The sequence below is a fragment of the Nomascus leucogenys genome, chromosome 14 (assembly GCF_006542625.1).
Source record: "Nomascus leucogenys isolate Asia chromosome 14, Asia_NLE_v1, whole genome shotgun sequence".
In the NCBI taxonomy this organism is placed as follows: Eukaryota; Metazoa; Chordata; class Mammalia; order Primates; family Hylobatidae; genus Nomascus; species Nomascus leucogenys.
This window is the reverse complement of record NC_044394.1, coordinates 18,883,244-18,898,135: the sequence shown is the minus strand read 5'-3', so window position 1 is coordinate 18,898,135 and position 14,892 is coordinate 18,883,244. Positions and strand designations below refer to the sequence as shown.

The following is a 14,892-nucleotide window of genomic DNA, read 5'->3' as shown; positions in this document are numbered from 1 at the left end:
ACAAAAATTAGCTGGGCGTGATGGTGCGCATAGTCCCAGCTACTTGGGAGACTGAGGCAGGAGAAATGCTTGAACCCGGGAGTTGGAGGTTGCAGTGAGCCGAGATTGCACCACTGCACTCTAGCTTGGCAACAGAGTGAGACTGTCTCAAAAAAAAAAAAAAAAGGCCGGGCACAGTAGTGGCTCACTTTGGAAGGCTGAGGCAGGGGGATCGCTTGAGTCTTGGAGTTGAGACCAGCCTGGGCAACATAGTGAGACCTCGTGTCTACAAAAAATAAAATTAGCCCGTGTGGTGGCATGCACCTATAGTCCTAGATCCTTGGGAGGCAGAGGTGGGAGGATCACTTGAGTCCAGGAAGTCAAGGCTGCAGTGAACTAATATCGTGCCACCACACTCCAGCCTGGGCAACAGAGCAAGACCCTGTCTCAAAAACAAAAAAAATAGATATTTTTGTATAAGTGTGAAAAATATGATTTTTAGAAATCACACTTCTCCCCTAATTCTGATACGTCGCATCTTGAGGGGAACAGCATAGGCACATGGAGTGTTGAGATCGCTCGTTGATAGTCACTGAAATGTAGGTATCCAGTTTTTGCTTAATTTTTTCTTGGTTTCTAAAATGTCTAATTCTGATACAAATAAACGTATCAAAATTTGTTATCTAAAATATATGTAAATTAAAAATTCACTGTGTAAATTCAATATGAAATTTGACAAGTTTACCATTGAGATGTGTTACCTGGTTCCCATAACATGTTTTTATATTGCTTTATCTTGATTTCTCTTGCTTTCTACCCACTCCTGAATGCCTATTTTTTAATCATTATCTACATTTTTCATCCAGTAATAGAATTTAGTTATGTACTAATCATTAAGTAATCTTGACTAGTGTGATTCACTTGTGCAGTTAGAAGATTGTTCTAGTGAAGTGTGATTTTCTTATGAGGAGAGCTGGGAAGGGAACTACCAAAGGATATCAGGATAATAAGAAGTAACATATTGTTGTCACTTCTGAGATCTTACATTATTTCAATCACTTAGTCTTTCTATGTGTGGAGAGATAGAGGTTTTGTTTTCAAACTTGTGGGTGAAAAAAATGTCTATTTTATTTTCTCCAAATCAAAGTGAGCCTGCTTCAAGCCTCATCCTGTCTGGAGGTGAATATCTTAGTCATCCCTGGTGCTTTGTTCCCTCTCTCAGAAGGAGCATACAAAGGGTTATATGCAGAGGAAACATTAAGGAAATATCTCTCGGTGTCCAGCGCATACCAGTTGCTATGATCACTGTTCAAACCACCGTGGTCCCTTGTAACCAGCCTGGTGTTTGTAGGATGCTTTGAAGCATTTTTGGGGACAGGAATCCTGCTAATGCTGGAAGCCCCTGAGCCTGGGATCTAGCTTCTCTGGGAACTACAGCTGCTTCCCTTTCAGGTTTAGCTATAGGTAGAGGTGCCACTGGGGAGAAAGGTGCAGGTCTCCATGACTTGGGTAATCCACAGCCTTTGGTTCCTTTCCAAAGTCTTGGATAATCTCCTTGTCTACTTTGGCTCTCACAACTTCTGCTTCTCTTTTACCCCCTAAAAGCCCAGCATTTGTCTTTCTCCTCAACTCACAGGATAATGCCCTTTTTAAAATGAAATTTTGGGAGAAAGGTTGTCTTCAGGGGGCTCTGGCATCCAAAGCTTCCCCTGAAATAAGGGAACACAAAGACTTGCCAACCTTTCTTGAATCAGGAGTGGGGACCAGAAGGAGAGCAAAATCCAAATGAATATCTCAATAGATTCTCCTGCGTGACATTTGAAACATGTAATACTTAACATGATGATGGTATTAGAATAATAGGAAAGTTCTTTAGTCCCTTGTTTATTTGGAAAGTCATTCCCTAATGTCGTGTTGTTTTATATACATTTGATATCAATATTATCAAGGAGTTAACCTTTCCAATGAACAAACTCACCCCCGCTCCCTTCATCTCTCCTCATTTCTTATCTTGCAGTAGGTAGAAGAGAAAGAGGCCTGCATTCGTTCTCCAGGCCACAGAGGATAGCAATAGAGATTTGTTCCTTAGATAGAATAGTAGCTTTCAAAGTGTACTAGCAAGGTATTTGAAACTGTCCAAGCAGAGAAAGGGACATCAAGTGTGCAAGGCTCTGGGGACGCCCATCCCCACTTTATTTTCACCAGCTGTGCTTTGTTTTTGCTTTTTTAAAAAAACTTATGTATTCAATTCTATATAAAATTTTGGTTTAAGGAAGGATTCCATTGCTATAAAAAGTTTGAAAATCATGGAATATGAGCAAGTGTATGCCTACAACACTTGAAATTCCCCAGTGTTTTGCATTAAAGGTCTTCCTTTTTTAATATTATAATTTTATGCTATAGAAAAAACCTTCCCCTTTAAATTCTCCGTTGCTTTATCAGTTACATGTGAAGCTTCCCACGTGACAGGCCAAGTTTAGGGGACAGTATTGTTATGATTCATTTAGATTCTCAGTTTCTTTTCTGGTTAATAGGACATCTACTGTGGGTGGTGGTTGAAAATCTTGCTGCTTACTATACTGAAATTGCGAGTTCTTGTTAGCCACCATCATTCAGCCTGAATGTTCACTGCACACAACAATATAGAAGGCATTAAGTAGCTCCAACCAAATAATGTTCACATTAACCAGAATTTTAAAAACTCTTTGTTGATAATATTTTATGGTTATATTGATCATCACATATATTTACTTCTAATCACTGGTTCTTTTTAAAGAGTTTAATAACAAATAACTGTAGTAACAAATTATTCAGAGGATTTTGTAATTCAACACAGACAACAGTATGTGAAAATAATTTTTAAATGGTTAACTTTATGTTTCTCCAAATAACATATATATGCTGTAATGTTCATTGAAATTGAAGATTCCATGAGACAAGTTTAAATTAAATGTTCATACTAAATATTTTATGACATTTTAATCTTAGAATACTATATTTTTGCTTGTTGAAAACATAGTTGAGTAAAATTATTTCAGTGTCAGACATTTTTAGTAACACATACAGTCGCTTAGCTTTCAGAACAGAAAGTTCCTTTTCACCCTACTCTGCTACGATTATTCTAGTATACATAGTCTTAAGAACCTACAGTATCTATTGTTCAGTGTAAGTGTTACAATTTTTCTCTTCTATTAGTATCTAATACTAAAATTAGAGTATTCAAGCTTAGAGATGGTTTTTTCATTAGAAAAGTTGGTGCGGTCAATGCGAGAACTAGGGCTTCCAACCTTGCTCAGCCAGGACTTCCTATAAAAAAACAGATAAATAAATAAAATTAGCATACAAAATATACACGGATCAACTAAAATGATCCTACAGTAGGTATTAATGGGAGTTTACTTTTACTAAGTAATTTTTTGCATATATTTGATATTTAAATTTGTTTACATTGTATATATCACTCTAAGAATACCACAGAGTATAATGTGTAATTAAATACGGACAAAGAAAATCTAATAAATTAAGTGCAGTCAATTCCTGATGATTTTATATTAGGGTTATCCCCCCCACCCTCCAACTTAAAACACTCGAAGGCCACTGTTACCTAGCTCTTATACTCAAAACCATAAAAATATTTTTATAAGGAGCTTAGTAATAAAAACAATTCACTATTGTTTCCTCATTACTCAGCATGTGGTAGATGTTTCATGTATTTATGTGTATATAGAGAGATACCTATATCTCTCTCTCTACACACACACACACACACACACACAGACATAAATATAGTGAGAGAGATCCATACTAAAAGAATAAAGAAGAAACATAATTTTTGACAAATATTAAGAAAAAATGCTCATCTACTTTTATCTATTCAAATACTGTTTCTTACCACATATATTAACAAAGTGATTGCATTAAAGGACAAGTTGAATGCTCTGAAATATTTTTCTTCTTATTCAGTGCAATGGTTTATCTTATTAGTGATATCCACGTATCTAATTTATGCATTAGGGCACTTACCCAGGTGTTTCCTATATAGTTCAGGCCTATTGTATATTGCTGACATCTCAGATAACACTGAGGATTTTCCAGAATCTTTCTATTACTAATTAGCTGGGACTTTGGGTTTATAAAACAAGGCTGTTTTACACAAATGATGGCTGTTATCTGAGCTGCTGTTGTAGAAACATCCTATGAGTTTCCTCATATCCCCAAATTATTTCAGGTGGTGAAGCTAGGGCTGTATACAGCTATGTGGTATGATATGTGACAATCTTATATAAATTTAGATTTAAAATATTTTCTAGTTAGCTGAAAATTACTCTTATAGAGAAGAATTCCAATGATTCAAATTGCTATTGTGCTTTTTAACCCTTTATTTGGATCTTATTTGTGACAGTTTTACTGGGTGAGGTTAATTTCGACTTCTTTTTCTTTAGCTCATTTAGTTGAAACCTTTAAAATGAAAACCTCATGCGTTGAAGAAAAAACTCAGTTCTTATGAAAAGGAGCTGATAGCTTCAACTTTACTAGTCACATCTTCTTGAAACCTTCTAGAAAACTTCTAGAAAACTGAGGCCACAAATAATAATGAAAGCTAAAATTTATTAAGCACTAACAACTTTTTTTTTGGTGGGGGGAGGGTGCGGACAGGGTCTCACTCTGTCACCCAGGCTGGAGTGCAGTGGCATGATCATGGCTCACTGCAGCCTTGACCTTCAGGGCTCAAGTAATCCTCCAGCCTCAGTATCCCAGGTAGCTGGGACTATATAGGTATGCACCACCACACCTGGCTAATTTCTTTGAATTTTAGTAGAGACAAGATCTCACTATGTTGCCTAGGCTGATCTCCTTGCCTCAAGCAATCCTCCCTCCTCAGCCTCCCAAAGTGCTGGATGACAGGTGTGAGCCACCGTGCCTGGCCAAGCACTAACAATTTGTTTGGCACTGTGCTAAGTTCTTTACATGTCTTATCTTTTATTCCACACATAAGTCATAGGCTATTATTGCCCCCAGTTATTGATGAGAAAACAGAGACACTTAAGAGATAGTAACTTGCACAGGGTGGTTAGCAGAGTGGTTGTGAGGAGGATTCAGATTCTGAGTATATTTTGAAGGTATAGTAAAAGTAGATTTGCTGACAGATTGAATGTGGGTGTGAGAAAAGGAGAGGAGTGAAGGATGACACCAGAGTTTTTGGTGTGAGTAACTAGTTGGATAGGGTTGTCATTTACTGAAATGGAGAGACTGTGAGAGGAGCAGATTTTGGGGGAAGGGGAAGATCAGAGGCTCAGTTTTGGAATGTTACATTTGAGATGTCTGTTAGACATCCAAAGCGAGATGTTGAGTAGGCAGTTGGACCTACGAGTCTGGTTAGAGGAAATAAAATTTGGAATTTGTCAGCAGATAGACAGTATTGAAAGCTATAAGATTGGTTGGGATCATCAAGAAAATGAATCTAGATAGAAAAGATAGGTCCAATGACTGTACTTTGGGGGTTCTCCAATGTGAAGTGCTCAGGAAGCAGAGGAAGAACCGGCAAAGGAAGAGAAGAAAGTATCCAGTGAGGTATGAGAAAAACTGGTGCCCAGGGAGCCCAATCAAGCCCTCAGGAGGCAGAGAGGGATCCACCAGGCCAATGCTGCTGGCAGGGCCAGTGAGGTGAGAAATGAGAACTGGCCATTGTGTTTAGCAACGTGGACGTCACCTGTGACCTTGGCAGGAGCAGGAGCAGTTGTGGTGGCATGAAAGCCATATTTGAATGGGCTCAAGAGAATGAGAAGGGAGAAACTGAAACCATGGAATCCAAGACTAGGGCTACTGGGCATAGGAAACGGGCAATGACTAATCAACCTGAGCTGATAACTCAATGTATTGACCTAGTTGAGATACCTGCCTGTATCTTGTCCTCAACATCATCAGGGACTTCTTCCTCAGCCAAAAGTTGGCCTGGGAGGAATCTATGCCACTGATGGGGCAGATGGTCATGGTGTTGGGAGACTGAGCTCTGTTTACCCTGTGGGGAGGATGGCCACTTTGTGTCATGGCTCCATATATGCTTCCCCTGTTGCTAGGAACCACCCTGCCTGATCCGCCTCCTCAGCTAGGAATGTTCTGGTCATCTGTCACTTGGCAGGCCCTGAGACCTCACTCTCAAGTACTGTTTTTGCAGTCAGCCTTTGGTAAGTGTGGCTGAGGTCTAAAGATGGCAGAACTAAGAGTTCTCCAAGCAAAAGAAGTCACAAAATTTCACAAAATTTATGTCTAATGAGAATGTGTGTGAAATATACGTATATACGTGTATATGTATACATATACAAACCCATATGTGTATGTACACATACATATAAAATCACTCACCCTTAGTGTCAGAGCCACATAATCAAACAGCACTAGTTATTAAAATTCAATAAATACTTAAGTAGGACTTTACGCAAGTCATTCTAGATACTGGAGGGCATACATAGAGGTTGAAAATGGAATTCCTTCCCTCAGTAACTTACATTCCAATAGAAGAGTTTGGAAAATAATAAAAATGGCCATAATGTTAAGGCAGAATATGATAGGCAATGTGATTTATATCATATAAAGGGAGAAGGGAATTGGGGGATTAACTCTGGTCAAGGTACTCAGAGGCATCTTTGTGACAGCAATGACATTTGAGTTAAGTTTTAAAGAAGACATTAGTGTTTCTTTTTCCCCCAAATCTTAGAATGAGAAATGCCAATTTAAGCATGACAGAAAACCAAGAAGCACAGGAAAAATGTTGGTAATGTTAGCAAATTTTAAAAATGCAAAACATTTGAATGGCCAGAAGAAAGTCTTAAAGCCAAACAAACAGCAAACTGAAACAACTTATTTGCAACTTTCTTACTATACAAACGGTACTTGAAAATTAATATATGTATGGCATATGGTATATTACCAATATGGATGGCCATGCAATAGAAAAATGGGCAAATAACACAAGCAAATGAAAGGGAAAGAAATATAAATAGCCAGTAAGTAATAAGTAAAAACATTCTCACTCATATGCATAATTTTTAAAAATACAAATAAAGCAAGAATAAGCCACCATCTGTCACTTATGGAACGGCAAGATTTAAAAGCTTGATAATATCCAGTAGTGGCAGTTAGGGTGTAGGAAAAGAGGCACTTTTCTACATTGGCAATGGGAGTGCAAATTTGTACAGCTTTTTGAAAGGGCAACTTGGTACTACCTAACAAATTATTAAATGTTCTTGTCTTACAAGCATACTATCATAAGGAGGGTACCCTGGGATACAGGCTCTGAGATGATTAGCATTCAGGAAGTTAATTAGGGGGTGCTTTCAGGTTTAACAACTTGTGGAAAGCGAGGAAAGGAGACAAGATTGGACTGAGGGAGAAGCTGGGCAATGATGCAGTCTCAATGAAGACCTTAGCCAAGAATTAAGGAGCTCTGAAACTGGGAAGACCCTTCACAGTTGTCTCAAGTTAAGGTGAGAGGGCTGGTCTTGATATTCCCCACATAAACCCGGTTGTTAGAGGAGAGCTGCCCAGGGAAGAACACATGAACTTCAGTGAGGTGACTTTCTTCTGCTGAGGCAATTCCTGAAGAAGGCTGATGGCTAAGGGCCATCTTCCAGCAGCACTCCTGGCATCTGGGGGACTGAATCCTTCAATCCTGAAAGGGAATCTGAGTGGTAGATCAGTGTCCACTATACACACTCTCATAAGTAGGCAAAGGGAATGAATTGAAGATTCAAGCAAAGGAGTGGTAATTGATGGAACAAGGCCCAGAGCTGTCAGAAGAAACAGGATCAAGAGATGAGTAGACTCATTAGGTATAGAAAAGAAGACATATTTTTTCTGTATGGAAGAGAAGACAGTGGATTTTAAAAATTGGAGAGCAATCTGGATAGGAAGAGGCATTCACATGAGATAGCTTTCATTTTCTCAGTGTGAGGGATGTAAGGTAATTTACTGAGAATAAGTGGGGTGGAGGAAGAGTTGAGGGATTGAATAAAGTGAAAAGGTGTAATAATCGCTAAAGGAGTTGACAAATGTTAAAGGAATTGTGAAAGAGCATTGAGGACCCTTAAAGTTAGTCTAGATGGCCAGGGACCTGCAAACACACCTGCCTGCAATGCAGTGTGCTCTTCAGGTGCCTGTCCTGCAAGCAGGGTCCAGACCAGTGGGGCCTGGGATCAAGGCCTGGGTCAGAGTTTTTTTCAGCAGGAACAATCCATTTCAGAGGGCAGATTAAACAATTCAATCAGATGTTTCCCAGAGTGGTGAAGGAGTGTGAGCCTCCCCATCCACCAATCTGCAATGGATTTCTCTTTTGCCCTACTGCTGAGCTGTGGCTTAGGTTTTCTTTTTTCCCTTTCTTTTTTTCTTTTTTTTTTTTTTGAGACAGAGTCTCGCTCTGTCGCCCAGGCTGGAGTACCATGGCGCAATCTTGGCTCACTGCAATCTCCGCCTCCCAAGTTCAAGCAATTCTCCTGCCTCAGCCTCCTGAGTAGCTGGGATTACAGGCATGCGCCACCACACCCAGCTAATTTTTGTATTTTTAGTAGAGATGGGGTTTCACTGTGTTGGTCAGGCTGGTCTCAAACTCCTGACCTCGTGATCCACCCACCTTGGCCTCCCAAAATGCTGGGATTACAGGCGTGAGCCACCGTGCCCAGCCAGTCTTAGGTTTTCTAGGGTGACCATTGCATCCGGGAGCCTCTGATGTTGGTATCTTGATATCTTTTCCCTTGGACTGGTCATATTCTCCAGGGAAGATACACCCTATTTCCTGCCTAGAAGCTATGAGTCTGGTTATGTGTGCTCTGAAAATCTGGGAAGAAGGTTAAGGCCTCAACATTCCAGGGATTAACTTTCGCTGAATCCCTGTCTTCAGCACTACACCATTTTTTCAACTGTGTCTATAAAAGTGCAACTCTGGCTGGGTGCAGTGGCTCACACCTGTAATCCCAGCACTTTGGGAGGCTGAGGTGGGTGGATCAGTTGAGGTCAGGAGTTCAAGACCAGCCTGGCCAACATGGTGAAACCGCATCTCTGCTAAAAAAATACAAAAATTAGCTGGGCATGGTGGTGTGCACCTTTAATTCCAGCTACTCAGGAGGCTGAGGCAAGAGAATCGCTTGAACCTGGGAGGCAGAGGTTGCAATGAGCCGAGATCATGCCACTGCACTCCAGCCTAGGTGACAGAGTGAGTAAGACTGTCTCAAAACAAATAAACTCTGGCTTCTGCCTGAGCAGGCAGGGCAGTTGCTCTCCTGTGTGACATGGGGCACAACTGCTTAGTAAGCAGTTTTGGAATCAGTGTTCTTATTTTTAGCCCCAACTTCATGCCCACTTCCAGTAGCCTGAGCCTTGAGGGATTTCCACTGTGTTAACTGGACCATTTCTCTGCTTTGGAAGCCTGCAATGCTTATAATCAAATTTGCATTACCACCTGCTCATCTGCTTTCTAGTTTCCAAAGTTTTATTGCTGTAGCTTTATCTCCCATTATTTGTCCTTGTGGGTGTTTTTAACGGTTTTTAAAAATCATTTTTGCTGATACTTAAGTAGGGTTGAGGAGGGAGCAGAGGCAAATGCATGTGTTCAAAATATGCCATCTTTATATAAAAGTATGGCTTTATCCTTTATATTTAAATCTTTCATACATCTGGAATTATGCGATTGCCTTATATGAAAAAGATGTCTTAATTTTGAATAGACATTTCCCCCTGCATCTTTTACTAAATAATTTATCCTTTTCTACAGATTCCAAATGTAACTGTTATACTAAATTTGTGCGTATGCCTGAGTCTATAGGCATTCTATTTGGCGCCATTGATATGTTTAGTTAATCCCTAAACCAGTACCAAACTATTCTAATTATTATGGTTTTAGAATATAAAACCAGTACCAAACTATTCTAATTATTATAGTTTTAGAATATATTTTAATGTCCATTAGTCCCTATACTGCCACCTCATTATTATTCTAGTTTTAAATGTCCTTGTTTGTGTCATACATTCTATTAGAGTTTAGCATAATTTTATCCAATCCTTTCACATCCCCTTTTAAATCTAAAAATAATTTGGAGAAAAGTGGCAATTCTAACATTTAAGCTTGTCATCAAGAGTGAAAATTTTCTCCAGTTTTGCTCAAGTCTTTAAGTTTCTCACTAAAATTTTATAGTTTGTTTAATTCAGGTCCTGTATATTTCTTGATAAATTTATACTCATATTTTTCTTGCTATTTTGAACAAGATGCTTTTTAATCATTATGTTTTTAAACAAGATACAGGAAAACTAGTGATTTCTTATATTGTAATCAGATGCCTAACTGAACTCCTTTAGTAGTATAAGTTTTTCTTTTTCTTGGGGTTGCTAGGTAAACCACCCCATGTATTTTTCCTGAATTATTTCCCCCAAATTCATTCTGTTAGTCCATTTTATCACATTGGCTGGACTGGATAACTTTTTTGTTTGTTCATTTTTTGTTGTTGAGATGGGGGTCTCACTTTGTTGCCCAGGTTGGAATGCAGTGGCACAATAATAGTGCACTGTAATCTCGAACTCCTGAGCTTCAGCAATCCTCCCATCTCAGCCTCTCAAGTATCTGGGACTACAGGAATGAGCTACCATGCCTGGCTAATTAAAAATTTGTGTGTGTGTGGAGATGGAGTCTCAGTATGTTGCCCAGGCTGGTCTTAAACTCCTGTGCTCAAGTGATCCTCCCACCTTGGCCTCCTAAAGTGTTAGGATTACAGGTGTGAGCCACTGCACTCGGCCAGGTAATTTCAAATTTTTTAGGCTATCCAGTCAGTTTGACTACTTACCTTTCAGAAAATTTCGACAGTAAGTGTGCAAAGAAAGAAAAAAAAAAAAACAGGACCAGTGTTCACCCACCCAAGGAGCCAACACAACCACAATACACTGCTCTGGTTCCAGCATATTTTACCCATTAGTTTAGCTTACTCAATAAATATTGAAAGGATGGATGGGTAGATGGATGAATTATATTTGCTTGAATGTCCCATTGAAGTCTAGTATTTCTGCGGTAAATCTGAATCAGTTTTGTGTGCATATATCTTTCAGGTATTTCTATTTAAGAAGGGTGATCGGCCGGGCATGGTGGCTCACGCCTGTAATCGTGAGCCAGCACTTTGGGAGGCCGAGGCGGGTGGATCAGGAGGTCAGGAGATTGAGACCATCCTGGCTAACACAGTGAAACCCCGTCTCTACTAAAAAAATGCAAAAAATTAGCTGGGCGTGGTGGCGGGCGCCTGTAGTCCCAGCTACTCGGGAGGCTGAGGCAGGAAAATGGCATAAACCCGGGAGGCGGAGCTTGCAGTGGGCCGAGATAGTGCCAGTGCACTCCGGCCTGGGCAAAAGAGTGAGATTCTGTCTCAAAAAAAAAAAAAAGAAAAAAAAAAGAAAGAAGGGTGATCCACTGATAAGCTTATAAAAACAAAAAAGAAGGTTCATCTAGTAAAAATGAAAGAATAATAATGTAAACTGGAAACTTCTGTTGACAGAAGTCAGGCTATTTGATAACCATGTGTTCCTCTTCACTCTAATATATTTTACATGCTTATGTAGAGGTTTTGAAAATGAAACTAATTTTTGTAGTCTATCCTTTACAAAAATCATGTTGCCTTTAACAATTAAAAAGTAACAATATAAGAGGAGATTTCATTATGGATGCATTTTTTATATGTTTGATGGGGATCTTAAACAGTGGTGGAGACAATTTTTTTATGGAATGGAAAAGGACAATGATCTTGGGTATATTATTTTAATTATCCCTCAGGCCACCTTTGCATTAAGAAATAAATAAAACACAGTGCTGATAAATGTTAAATGACTAAGGAAAAATCTGTTTGTGTAATAAATTAACTGTGCTATATTTTTTGTTCCTATAAGGCAGTCACCAACTATTGGTCCCCTCAGGGTTTCCACAGCATTCTAATTCTTGAGTACAGATGGCACGTATTTAGCCATCAAATACAGTAAGCACCATGCATTTATTGCTTTGGAAGCCAGCAGAGAGGCCAGCTGTGGCCTTCTAAAACGCACTTAGCTTTCTGCCGTTCTAGGGCCTCCTCTTTGACTGCCCCTATGTGAAAAGGGCCCCACCCCTACTCTGTTGCGTGCATGATGACAATGATCACATTCTGTAATTGCTATGTTTATGTAATTGTCTATGCGTTTATTATATGCCTCCTCCACAACAGAATGCAAATTCTAAGAAGGTGGCAGGATCAGTCTGGGTGCTGTGGCTCATGCTGTAATTCTAGCACTTTGGCAAGCAGAAGCGGGAAGATCACTTGAGGCCAGGAATGCGAGACCATACTGGCCAATATGGTGAAACACTGTCTCTACTAAAAATACAAAAATTAGCTGGGCATGGGGGTGGGTGCCTGTAATTCCAGCTACTTGGGAGGCTGAGGTACAAGAATTGCTTGAACCTGGGAGGTGGAGGTTGCAGTGAGCCGAGATCGCACCACTGCACTCCAGCCTGGGCGACAGAGTGAGACTCTGTCTCACACACACAAAAAAAGAAGGTGGCAGGATAGGTCTTACTATTAGATTCCCAACACCTAGCATGATGCCTGGTGATAGTGGGTACTCAATAAATACATATTCATAAATATGTACAATCATAGGTCAATTACAAATAAAACTTAAAGAAATACCCCCCGACCCTGAAGAAATACACGTACATTGAATGAATGAGCCTTTGTCATCTGCCTGCCTTCTTCAGGTCTACAGCTTCCATGCGTGGGAGGAGGGCAATTTCCAGGCACCTATACCGTCCACACACAGAAAGGAACCCTGAATGCTACTTTTTAACTTTGTTTTTTCTCACAAAAAACAAAATCCTCACTTTTTAAAACACTCTTTGCAAGTTAGAGAAATATTTGCTCTTATTACAGAAACTCAGAAAATATTTTACTCATGGCAGTCCCTTCTGAAGAACACAAGCAATGACCATATTCCTTCTCTTAAAGGACATTGGAGGCCTATGGATTCAGGGACCTAATGACCCGAATAGAAGCAGGTGAACCAAGTTTACTTGTGCAATTGGTTCCTTTATCTGTGCCAGCCCCCAATATTATTGCATTTTTTTGTGCTTGTGAGTTTATTCATCACATAAATATACATGGTAACTGGCTTTACCCAGAATTCAGGGTAATTCTTACAATACCACAGGAGGGCCAAGTCCATCCTGCAAGCCTAGTCATATGACATGCCATCAGCTTCTGTCAAGTCCAGTGCACAGCTGTATACACTCAACCATATAGTATAAAAACCCCTAGACATTTTTCTTTTTATTTTTTGACATTTTAGTATCTCAAAGATGTGCAAACATCTATCGTATTTATTGTATTAACTCAGGATATTTTACTCGTTTTTTTTTTTTTTTTTAAGAGACAGGGTCTTACTCTGTCACCCAGGCTGAAATGCAGTGGTGTGATCATGACTCACTGTGGCCTCAACCTCCTGGGCTCAGGGAATCCGCCCACCTCAGCCTCCAGAGTAGCTGGGACTATAAATATGTGCCACCACACCTGGCTAATTGTTTTTTAAATTTTTTGTAGAGATGGGGTCTCACTATGTTGCTCAGGCTGGTCTCAAACTCCTGGCCTTAAGCACTTCTTCCACCTCAGCCTCCCAAGAGCTGCAATTACAGGAGTGAGCCACCACACCCAGCCTCAAGATTTTTTAAGAGAAGAAACCTTTCTTCCAACATAATCTTGCACAAAGGCTTAATACTTATGGTAGACAAGTGAAGTTTTTCTCTGAAGCAAGGGAATGGTGGGGGCATATGTGTGCACTCCTGTGTATGTCTACCTGCAGATACCATCCCACCCAGCCATCTTGCTTCTCCAGTAGTACTGCAAGCATCTCCGAGGAATCCCGAGGGTTCTGAGGGACTCCATTTGAAAACTGCCCTATTAACCTAACACTAAGCAAAAATATAGGGGAGTGGAATGTATGAAGAATCCATCCTATGTAGAAATGGAAATCAACATAGGACTGTCTTTTGTATAATTCAAGTCAGTTAGTATTTCCTGTGTAGTAAGCTCCTGGGGTGATATAAAAAATTCCATTTAACTAATATCCTCGTCTGAAACAGAGGTGAAATTAAAGCACTAGAAAGCGAACACTATCAATAATTCATAGTAGTTCTATTTCCTGGGACTAAAGTGGGGTGGCATAATCCTTTTAGATGTCTCTTCAGCGCCAGTATAAAATGAAGACCATAGCAAGAAAGGAGACAGTAAAAAATAAAGACAGATAATGAATTAAAAGCTAATGTGATGCATGTTGGAAAATACTGAGTTGCCTGTCAATTTCAAGCTTTTAAACTAGCATTAATAATGGAAGGATAATATATAAAATTTTTGCCATTCTCCTTTCTTTAACAAGTTTCCTTATTCAGTTACACGTGGACAAATAATACCATAGACTCCTTTATTATCAAATGTTTTAATGTCTGAAATATTTGTCAGATATGTAGCCCTTGATTAGTGAGTTCAGTGATTATCTAGGAAATCCTAGAGCATCCATAATTAACCTAAGACCTAGATTCCTCATTTTTAAAATGATGATACTGCTACTCACCCCACTGAGCTATTGAAAGGATTAGAGAGAATGTATGTAAATCACTTAATGCAACATCTGGCCATTAATAACTCTTATTACAGTGTAATTATTTCCTGCCTTTGCCAAAGATGGTAGACAGCCTGTTTAGCAAGCTCTGTGACCCTCAGAGTCACATACTTCTAGTTCATCTCCACTAGTAAGACCTCTTGGTCTTGGCAGAGGTGCTTCTCAGCTTGCAGTGGAAAATGGCCCATCATTCAACCTCCTCAGTTGGGTGAGAGTCTGGAAGAGCCACTCAGGCTTGAGCTATGT

The 14,892-nt window shown here is 39.7% G+C and overlaps 1 protein-coding gene across 1 annotated transcript in view; it reads right to left on the bottom strand.

Moving 5' to 3' along the window:
- Nucleotides 1-2,826: 2,826 nt before the first annotated feature.
- The window catches only part of ACYP2 (acylphosphatase 2), a 257,176-nt gene continuing 245,110 nt past the window's right edge, over nt 2,827-14,892 (bottom strand). Inside the window, exon 4 of the mRNA XM_003262381.4 lies at nt 2,827-3,285. Within this exon, the coding sequence (XP_003262429.1) occupies nt 3,171-3,285 (115 nt within the window). The 3' untranslated portion in view covers nt 2,827-3,170. The remainder of the gene's footprint in view (nt 3,286-14,892) is intronic.